Raw genomic sequence first — 10,783 nt, 5'->3', positions numbered from 1 at the left:
TACACGGATGTGCACTACTTTTGCAAAAATTTCATCCTTAATTAATCGAATAAAAATAAAACAAAAATGAGGGAAACATATGAAAATTGAGGGGAAAAAGAAGAAAATGCAAAAAATCAACTAAAGATAATAATATAGAAAAAAACCTTGAAAAGAAAAAAAATTAAACTTACTAAAATGTTGGAAAACAAGAAAAGTTGAAATTTTCAACTTGTTTACAATCTGCTAAAGATAATAACCTGATAATAATGGTGAAGACTTGAGAAAATCTTGTTGTGGATATTTGGGTTAAAAATGGTTAAGAAGAAAAAATTGAAAAATAAAATAAGAGAAGAACTTGATGTTTTAATATATTTTTTAGTCAAGTAGAATTCTCAACAAACTTAAGTACAGTCTATCGGTAAGATTGTCATATTTAAACTTGGAGACCCAGGTTCGAATCTTAGCTACACCATTCTTGATATTTTGTTGAAGAATTTAAAAAACCGCCGGTTCAGGTTCTTAACGGTTCGCACGGTTCGTCCGGGTTTCAACGGTTCTCCATAAATCGCCGGTTCACGGTTCTTAACGGTTCGCACGGTTCGTCCGGGTTTCAACGGTTCTCCATGGACTTCCGACTTTAACATTAGACCGGACCGGTGATATGGCCGGTTCGCGGTCCAACCGGCCGGTCCGGTCCGGTTCTGAAAACATTGCCTTTTAGTTTCCATATACATTCTCCCGTTCCACTACAACAACTCAATCATCCCTCCTCATCCCTTTCCGAGACAGTTAGCTCAAATTGTAAAAAGGGTTCTCTCTGCAGAATCTAAAACAGGCCCCAGAAAAAATTAACCCAAAAATGGTACCTCCCACTGCTCAAATCGCTTTTTCAGCCTCCTGTAGCTAGTTCCTCTTCCACCTTTCGAACAAGGATGCAATTCTGAAGCATGCTCAGCTCATGAAAGAACTAGGAGATAATAAAGCCGCTAATGGCTTGTGAATATAGAAACTTTTCCCGAAAAAGAGAGAGAGATCACTTTTGCTCATCGTTTTTGGGTTTCTTGATCTCTAATTTGATATTGTGCTTATGAACAGAGAAGTTGCCGCTCCTTCCACTCAACCAATCGGTCAGGTAATGTTTTATTTTCTTTATTTCACATTTATAATGGGTCTGGTGTTGTTGGTAGCTGTATTGGTTGGAATTTTAACTTAAGAGGGCCTTAATTTTTTTTTTGGGATACATTGTAGCATAAGTGCCAGGTTTTTCTGAAGTATTCTTGCCAAAGATGTTGGGTTTTCAGTTAAGTATATTCTGCTCGAAATTGTTTTCTTCTTATATATGAAATGACGAATAAGAGAGAGAGGGAGATCGGCTTAGGAGGAAAAGAGGAAGAGTTATAAGCTAGGAAAGGGCCGGTGCAAGTAAAGAGGGAACTAGGATTTTTGAAATGAAGAAAAAGGAAAAAGAAATTTGCCGAAAAAAGAAAAGAAAAGAGGAAGCCATCGTTGACTGGCAGAACCGGCCGCCCACGGTGAGTCAACCAGTGGCTGAAGCTATTGGAAAAGTATGAGACAAAAGACACATCGTGGTTGCTAGCAACAAAAGTAGTGGCTGCCGCTTTCCTGAGGCGGAGGAGAAGGTGGTAGGTGATGGAAGTGGCCTTTGATTGTGAGATGAAGGAAGAAAAATAAGGTTTTGAAAAGGAAAGTTTCTGGAAAATTTTCAATGATTAAGAGCCTAATTGTGGAAATTCGAAACTCATAGTCTAAATTGAATGCCATTTCTTTCGTTTGAAATTAGAACCATACGACTATTTGCTAATAAACCATTCAAGGCCAAACTCTTAATGAACGATTTATAGTAATCTTTAAAGTTATTGATTGTTAGCTTGTTTCGGATGGCAGGAAGGTTTTCAAGGCCAAACATTTTTCAGTGACAGGTTGAAGGAAATTCTAATGGTTTCTATAAAGTTTAAAATGTTTTAGTGTAGTTCTGCTGTAATCTTTAGAAATATTATATAAATTTTCTAGCCAAGATATGTTTGTTTTACTGACGGTGAGTTGAATTTGGAAAATTTATACTTGAATCCTAAGTTAGGTTATGAGGTCAAAAACCCTTAAGGACTTGTGTAAATCCTATGAGACAATTAAGAAACATTATAAACTCGGGAATAAGGTAAGTAAATATGTTCTTAAGTTTAAATTGGAGATTTCAAATCTAGTGCGAAGTTAAAAAAGTTTGTCAATCTAATAGATGAACTACAGTAAAGCAAGGCCACGGGGATTACCCCAGAGTAAGTAAGAGCAAGTAAATTAAGGCTATATAACTGTGATTTGTATCGTATCATTAACTATACGATTGCGATTTTTTCTGTAAATTGGCGTAGCTGAGAGGTGTGACTAGGGCTGGAGCTGAACCAAGTAGCTCGGCTCGAACTCGCGAGCTACTTGGTCAGCAGCTCGAGCTCGAGCTCGGTTGACCAAGCTCGATCTCGAGCTCGAGCTGCTCGTTAGAGCTATCGAGTAGAACTCGATCTTGGAAATATGATACTCGAGAGTTCGACGAGCTCTATCTAGTTTTTTATAATATATATTTTAATTTTTATTATTGTGAAATGTCAATAATATCCTTTATTTAAAATTATATATAAAATATTAATTTTTATTACTTGAACTTGATTAGGTTTGATTGAGCTCGAATAAGCTCGATTGTGCTTGATTTGAATTAATTACATTTAATTAAACTCGAGCTCGAGTTCCATAAATTGATGTCAAGTTTGAGCTGAAGTTCGAATTTTAAAAGCTTGAGTAGTTCGAGCTCGAGCTCGAGCTTAGTTATTTTGCCTCGAGTCGAGCTCGAGTAGTACTCGACAGCACCCCTAGGTGTGACCATTGTTTCGACCTCACCCTTAGGAGGGTTGCTGATGGCTCGCTTGCGGGGGTAGTTGTGGGAGGCTTACTATTTAGTGAGTGTCTGTAATTTTTCTATCAAATTCATCTCTTCACATATTTATGAAATTGTATTGATTTTAAATATATTATTGCAGGTTCTCCTGCTGCGCGTGTGATCACCACAGCTTTTCGAGTCGGGATCGGTATAGGTGTAGCATTTTCAGAGTGTAATAGGGTGTTTCACGAGTGAAAACCTTTATTTATTGTATTACATACTTTATTATGATTCTAGCCGTGGCACTTTTTAGCCAAAGTTGACTGGGAATATATTTGTTTTGACAGAAATTTTAGATATGATGGCGTGATGGAAATTAGATAAATTTTAAAAATTAGTCTTAGCTTATCCTCTCAACGTTATCTTTCAATAGCAATTAAATATACAATAGCTTTTTGGAAGAGGTATAAGGAGGAGGTTATAACAAATTGAAATATGAATTCGTGAAGGTGATTCTTTTATAGGTCTAAAGATATGCTGAGCTCAATAAAAATCAACAGGGCTAATTTACAATAGCTGCAAAAGTGGGGGTGCCGTGTAATTTATCCCCAAAAAAAAAAGGCTAACTCAAAATAAAGGGAAAATAATAGTACCATGCGCTAATTCACTAGATGAAACTTTTCCAGTAGCTTTCAGAAACCTCCCTGTTACACATAATATCACTCAATACCCCTTAAGTTTTTAAAATCTTACCTCTCTCCCTTGAATTGACATTTCTTGAAATATTTTAGCTCTTTTGGAGAAATTCAAAAAAGATGAAACTTTTGTTCCAACACTATCCTTATGTTATCCTATTTATGATAAAAATTTAAAATAAGATTAAAAAGTAAAAATATGAAAATATAAGCTACAATAAATGCAACAACGAATCATTTTATAGATATACACCAATTATTATCTAATATAATGCATGATATTTAACAATAAAGGGATATTTCTAAACATATATTTGGTCATTAGATCATTTTTGATTATCTTTTTTAATTTTGACTTGTTTATAAAATTTTTTCTATAAATAGGATTTATATTATAAACTACCCATATGAACAGATTATTTTAGTTCTCAATACAACTTAGGTCTCATTTGATAATCTAATCCAATATTTTTACTTAATGGATTCAGATTTTAACATGTCTAAATGCGTTTGATAACAAAAAAATTACACATCTGAATTAATTAAGCAATACTGAATTTTCTAGGTAAAACTTGTTTCAAAAAATAAGTGATAAATTATTCACTTATCACTGAATGTGATATACACTCAAATGTATTAGATTCAATACTTAACAATTCAATAGTTTAATGTATTCGGATTTTAGATTTCAGATTTCAATTTTCAAATTTTAGTTGTATCAACCACACCCTTAAACTATATCATGTATTAAAACATATTTCCTAAAAAAATTTCTTAACTTCCTCATAACTATTCACAAAATGTTTCAAAGTATTAATTACTCAAAAAAATCCTTCTAAGTGGTTGATTTTAAATTACCTACGTCCTTTGTTGTTCTATCATGATTTCGATATAAAAGAAATATTGACCATTATTATATAGCAATTTTTTTTAATCTACATTTTTGGTTTAAAAATTTTATTTTATTTTAGCTTTTTGGTTAAGTAGCTATTAAGAGCAAGGGTGATGTTGTCATTCATGACTTTTGATAGGAACATTTAGTCTTGTCAAACGAATTGGGGAGGTAAGTAAAATTTAAAAAACCTCAAGGCAACTGAGTGATATTAGAAGAAATCTTAGGGGAGGTTTCTGAAATTATCCCAAAGACTTATAGAGTATATGTTCGCCCGACCACGACGGCCATCCGACACCGCGGCGTTTCTTCTCCAAAGGCCTCTTCCTCTGTGGGGCAAATCGGAAGCACCGGAAAGCAAGCCAGTCTGTATATATACGAGAATTGGTATGAATTTTCAATCACTGATTATTAAGTCTTTTCTGTGTAGAAATATAATTAGGGGCTGATTTGTTTTTTTAGGGTTTTATTTGCAGAAAGTTTTATATCTCAGTTTTGGAATATAATTTTTTTTTTGGCATAACTGAGTCAAATCCGCTAGTTTTAGGACACATGCGAATAAATACTACTATCTGAACAATTTGACTACCATCTCTACTTGATCTTCGTATGCTGTGCAGCTGCTTTGACTTTTCCTTGAAGCCCTTCTGATATTAGCTGATTTTGCATTAATTTGTTATCCATATTCAGTCACTTGTTTGCCAGATTCTAATGCTTCGCAACTTTACCTATTTTCGCAATTTTTTACTTTTCCTGGAATTATTTGTTTCAAATTTATTTCGGCTAGTTAGAATCATCAGAGGAATTGATCAGTTTTTTCCCCTTCTTTTTGGTTGTCTGGATCCAGTGAGTAGAAGAATTTGTTGGAGTGAGGGTCTGAAAGGATACAAATATGTCATCGGGTAACAAAGAGGAAAGTGGTGCTCAGGATGCCGCTGAAAGAATCAAGGCGGCAGCATTATCAGCTGCAAAGGGTCTTAGCCGAGCTCAAGCTGAGCGTGCCGCTGCTGCGGCTGCACGCAACGTGAATGCCTATGGGCAGAAAGAGGAAGGGCCGAGTAGATGGCAAGAAAGGAAAGAAGCTAAGAGGCAGATGTATTTGATGAGTACCGAGAAACAAGTTAGGCTGGGTGAAAGGAAGGATCTTAAGAGTTCAATGTCTACTCTTGGGGCAGCTTCCCAATGCCAGAAGTGCTTCCAAACTGGGCATTGGACATATGAGTGCAAGAATGAAAGGGTCTATATTTCACGACCTTCTCGCACGCAACAGTTGAAAAATCCCAAGTTGAGGATGAAGGTGTCAATTTCTTATGATTTAGATAACCCTGATATTGAGAAGGAAGGGAAGAGTGATAAACAGGTTAAGAAGACCAAGAGGAAGCACAAGTCTGATACAGAATCTGGTAGCGATAGCGAGGCTTCAGTTTTTGAGTCTGATAGTGGCGGATCATCTGTGACAGGGTCTGATTATTCTTCTGGTGAGAGTGAGACTAGTTACAGTTCATCCACAGATTCAGAGGAAGAGAGGAGGAGGAAGAGGAAGAAGAAAAAGAAGCAGCAGAGGAAGAGAAGGCACCGCAGATATAGTTCAACCTCTGAATCTGGATCTGATTCATTCTCCGACTCTGAATCTGACTCTGAAGAAAGAAGCAGCCGGAAAAAGGGCAGGAGCTCCAGGAGCAGGAGGCATAGCAGGAAGCATTGAGGTGGCCGTGCTGATTGGAGTTTCTTGATTTTAGTGTCTGCTTTTTCGGTTGTCAGTTTGAGAAAGAAGCGTCAATGATATTGGAAGTCCATACAAGTATTGGATGATTACATGTTCTTTTTTCAGTTGTATGACTCTTATTCTCTGGTTGTAAGAATTTAGCTATCTTGTTATTGAATTCTAGTTTCTTGCTTGGTTGTGCAACAGGGCAATATTGGTGAAGCTAGTGATTGGCTACTAATCCACAGTAAGCTTGTGTTCTGCTGCTATCCTAGTATATGCACTTTTTCCATTTTCTCTATAATCTTCTTTATTTTGGTTCTGAAAGCAGATCTTGCGCATAATTTGTCGGCCTTGATTCTGTATTACGTTTATCTAGTATTGTGCCGTGAATCGGGCATGAAACTTCTGCCGATTACTTTGCATTGCTGAATGGAAGCAATTCTATGGCTTTTTTTCTGCTGATTCATATCTCGAGATGGAGCTGCATAGGAGTAAAGTTAAATGTCTTTCCAATCTGCGTGGGTTCATAAATGTGCTTTCATGGAGAGACTAAGTAGAAGCTGCATCTGCAGATGTAACTGATACGCGAGGCTCCACACCAAAATTCAGTATGTTCTTTGCAGTATATTAAGTCCGTCAGGTGATGGGGGTTCTTGTGGTTAGTTTAGACTTTAGAGGACCATGGTACGGATGGATTACAATCTTTAAATTCCCATTCGCTGAGGTCGCGAAAAAAAAACAGTGACTCGTTCTAGTGGAAGAACTAAAAATTTTGCCTATTGATTCTCAGCCATTTTGCCGGCCGTGTTCCACTTGAGAATGAGGGCTATAGTTACTCGAATACGGCAAAGTCATTCAAAGATAAACTTGCAAAGCCAAGCATTTTTTGTGTTTGTTTTTTTCTTTGAAAAAAAGAAGCCTTTTCATGATTTTCTTATAAAGGAAACGAAATTTCTGGAAAGCAGGAAGAGAAGAGAAGGGAAAAAAATAATCTAGAAAAAAAGACTTCTTTGAAATCTAGAGTCGGTAATGGGTTAGGTGAAACTCAATACTCACGAATATTCAACTCGATCAATCCGATTAAACGATGGGTGTAATACTCAACATCATAGATAAGTTGATTAAACGACGAATGTATTACCTTCGATAAAACATGAAATGTATTGATAAGAAGTTACTGATGAATTATTCGATTGGGTTTCTTCGATAAAACGAGGAATATATTGATAAGGAGTTACTGATGGATTATAGGTTATCCGATTAAGTTTGGTAAGAAAATCCTATATGTATACATGTCGTGTGTTTTATAGAGAATCCTACATGTATACGTGTATTTTATAAATACTTATTATCTCTAGTTTGTATTTAGTTGACGCATATATTTTGTCTTATAAACTATTCTTTGTCATGTTTTATATACAATTTTTTTATTCGAAAATAGGGATAATTATTCGATCTTCTTTTGGGAGATTGTTAAATTTACCTTCATAAAATGTTAAATTTCTCTATGGCTCTACTCAAGTTTAACAATTCAACATTTACTATGATGTGCATTGATTTTACTTTGATAAAGCTAATTCCCATTTTATGAACTATTTAGATTAGTGGGTGGAGGGTACTTGATGAGTAAACCAAACTTAAAAAGCGACTGCTGGGCGGGCGGTCATATTTAAAGCTCCATAGGCAGCCGAGAGAGGGGATAAAGAGAGAAGAAGGCTCTCCTACTCGAGCGCGAAAACCCAAACTTGTTAAGCTTCAATCAATCGACAATTCAACATCCTCCTCCCAAGAAGAAGATGAGTACTATGAAGTTTTGCCGTGAATGGTCAGTCCACATTGATCCGCTCTTACCTATTTTTCTTCCTCTATTTTTATCTGTCAATTAACTGTGTGAATGTGTGTGTTCTACGTTCGTTTGTTTGTCTGGGCTTATATAATTAAATTCTCAATTAAATTGATAAATTTGCTAATATGGGCTTTTTTGTTTTGTTTTAAATTTGCTAATAATGTAGCAACAACATTCTGTACCCGAAGGAAGACAAAGATCAGAAGATTCTCCTCTACGCTTGCCGTAACTGTGATCACCAGGTTTCCGTTCCCTCCTATCTCGAAGGGTTCAGGGTTTTTGTTTTTATGCTTAAATTCTTTTTTTGGTAAGTTTTTATGCTTAAATTCAATCAGAACTGTTAGCTGTCTTTGATTGTGTAAAATAAATTCATTCCTTCGTACAGCTTATTTTTTTATCTTTCCCAACCTTTTTTTTATCTTTTTTTTTAATAGTGTTGGTAGCATTTTGTTAAAGCAAGATAGTTATGATTTTGAGTCTAGCAGTCAAGCTAGTTAGGAAAATACGGGCAACCGGAGGTTTCACATCTCCGTGAAAAGTAGTTTCATACTGGTATTTGGGTGCGGTAGAATGGAAAAAAAAAAAAAAACCATTTTTATAGGCAAGCTCCCCTGATTTTTTTGGATTGAGATCATGATTTGAACTTTTCTCTCAGAATAACTCTCTGTTTTCACATTGCTTTTTCCAATGAAGCATGGATGAACAATGTTACCATAACCATATCTTTCATTGCTTCTCCATCCATCTTTGTAAAATAAAGGAGGGTTTTTCTTAATGACCCCTTTGCCTTCCAAGGGCTTTCGTTGCTGAATTTGCAGCAATTTAAATTTCAGTTCCTTTATGTAACTTTTTGGGTGGCTCTTATTGGTTAGTATGGGGTCATTGAGGCTGACCTATGTAATGCAGAATCTCTTGTTTTACCTTGCTCCAGTGACCAACTCTATTTGAGTAAAATCACTTTTGACAATCCAAGTATGTTTTGACTAAATTTTTTCTGCCTCAAGTGGCCTTGCTTCACACCGCATATTTTCACTTTTCTAACTGCTTCAAGTAAGTAATTAACCAGAATATTAGCTAGCGTGCAATATTAATTGCAAGTGATGTTAAATACTGTTGTCTTTCTACTGTAGCTGTTATATGTCTCCCTTGGTAAAATAAACATTATTATATGATGAATGAACTCCTGAAATTCTGGGTGAAAAATATTTGTTGATTGGTTTTTCTGCTTTGTCCTTCCACCACCATGTCGGCGGACATGTTAGTTGATCTAGAGAAAGGATAGCTATCATTTCCTTGAGTTGAGTTACCGGATGCTAAGTAATAAGTGGGTCATTTTTTACCTCATAAGAATCTTCTTGACTCTGTATAGGAGGTTGCAGATAACAATTGTGTTTACAGAAATGAAATACACCATAGTGTTGGAGAGCGAACCCAAGTCCTGCAGGATGTAGCTGCTGATCCAACCCTTCCACGTACCAAGTCGGTGCACTGTGCTCAGTGTGGTCATGGAGAGGCTGTTTTCTTTCAGGTGACTTTCTTAACTTCAGATTCATGCTACTATACGGCTAACTTTACTAGTTATTGCCGCTCCATATTGCTTGTTCCAAGTCTCTGCTGTGACGCGCTTGAGCTTGGCTGATGTCTTTGTCTCAAGAGTTGCATGGTCTGGGCATTTGCATCTGGCTTGACTTAATAGAAATAGGTGCTTTTCCCTTCTAAAGATTGTTTGTTTTATGTGATGTTGATATCAATTCCTGAGGTTGAAATGCATATTGCCTTTTCTTTAGATTTTGACAGTTATGGCTGCTATAGATTGGTGATATAAGGAGTTGTATATATATGTGGAGTCAATATGACTGTAGCTTACTCTCTCGGTTGTTTTGCATTAATTTGGTTTGAGATCTTAAGGAACAAGCCAAACTGTTTCAATTCTTGACCAGAAATTGAAAGCTTCTATAAGGTTGTTGGCTAGAAAATTTATGCTAAAAATCCTGGTGTTTTAATCCTAGTGTAGTCAGAAATAGTAGTATGGGTAGTAGATTTCTCGAACTCTTGATGCTTGAATGATGTTTTAACATTTTCATTGTTCAACAATTTTACAGGCAACTGCTAGAGGGGAAGAGGGTATGACGCTGTTCTTTGTTTGCTGCAACACAAACTGTGGTCACAGGTGGAGAGATTGAAATTCATGTCTAACCAGTGGCATAGTTGCCAAGAATACTGCTGGATTAGCTATAGAACAATTCTAGGAAAAAGACTGACGGTATGAATCAGTGTACTTTTCCAGTTATCTCTTTTTAAATTCTGTACTGGAAATCTAGGTTAAGTCTTTCACTTTCTGGATCAGCAACTAGTTTTTATCCTTAGCATGGAGCGGGGTAAAAACATTGATTTATGCATAAGATTTTAGAACACATGATTCGATGGAAATTAGTAACTACCGCCCATAAGTTTTACCCGGGTGGAATTTTGAGCAGGAATCCATATTATATAGGGGGAAAATCGTAAGCGGTCGTGGCTGGATATTCCCATTTGTCCTGTGGTTAATACGGTAATAGGCCACAAAATCTCTTATCAGTTAAGTTCTTGTACTAAGCCTGAATATCAGCGTTTAAAAGGTACTTTTATGAAGCTTAAATAGATCACACTGAACAAGTAGAATAGTCACATACCCTGGACATTTGGTGCCCTAAGTAAAACAGAACGAGAAAGCTCACCGAAAAAAAAGCGTTCCATGCAAATCTAATTGAACCAGAAAGCTCAAAGCAATGAA

The 10,783-nt window shown here is 36.1% G+C and overlaps 2 protein-coding genes and 1 long non-coding RNA gene across 3 annotated transcripts; all 3 read left to right on the top strand.

Moving 5' to 3' along the window:
- Positions 1-746: 746 nt before the first annotated feature.
- LOC113737981 (uncharacterized) lies at positions 747-3,226 on the top strand. Its single transcript, XR_003460006.2, has 2 exons — positions 747-1,114; positions 3,030-3,226. It is a non-coding gene; the product is annotated as an uncharacterized lncRNA (long non-coding RNA).
- Positions 3,227-5,348: 2,122 nt separating this feature from the next.
- Positions 5,349-6,430, top strand: LOC113738050 (uncharacterized). Its single transcript, XM_027265212.2, has one exon. The coding sequence runs from the start codon at positions 5,349-5,351 to the stop codon at positions 6,159-6,161; it is 813 nt and encodes a 270-aa protein (XP_027121013.1). The 3' UTR covers positions 6,162-6,430.
- A 141-nt stretch (positions 6,431-6,571) lies between these two features.
- Positions 6,572-10,424, top strand: LOC113738051 (DNA-directed RNA polymerases II, IV and V subunit 9A). Its single transcript, XM_027265213.2, has 4 exons — positions 6,572-7,989; positions 8,177-8,252; positions 9,380-9,538; positions 10,113-10,424. Exons 1-4 carry the CDS (start codon positions 7,961-7,963, stop codon positions 10,191-10,193), a joined length of 345 nt encoding a protein of 114 aa, XP_027121014.1. The 5' UTR covers positions 6,572-7,960; the 3' UTR covers positions 10,194-10,424.
- Positions 10,425-10,783: the final 359 nt, after the last annotated feature.

Source organism: Coffea arabica, chromosome 5c (assembly GCF_036785885.1).
Source record: "Coffea arabica cultivar ET-39 chromosome 5c, Coffea Arabica ET-39 HiFi, whole genome shotgun sequence".
NCBI classification, from domain to species: Eukaryota; Viridiplantae; Streptophyta; class Magnoliopsida; order Gentianales; family Rubiaceae; genus Coffea; species Coffea arabica.
The sequence above is the reverse complement of the archived record's forward strand: the minus strand, read 5'-3'. Positions and strand labels throughout refer to the sequence as shown.

Bases quoted from the DNA above. Each gene is read 5' to 3' on its own strand.
- LOC113738050 (XM_027265212.2), top strand. From the start codon at position 5,349: ATGTCATCGGGTAACAAAGAGGAAAGTGGTGCTCAGGATGCCGCTGAA.
- LOC113738051 (XM_027265213.2), top strand. From the start codon at position 7,961: ATGAGTACTATGAAGTTTTGCCGTGAATG. The intron at 7,990-8,176 runs GTCAGTCCACAT...CTAATAATGTAG, and splicing joins ATGAAGTTTTGCCGTGAATG to CAACAACATTCTGTACCCGA. The intron at 8,253-9,379 runs GTTTCCGTTCCC...GACTCTGTATAG, and splicing joins GCCGTAACTGTGATCACCAG to GAGGTTGCAGATAACAATTG.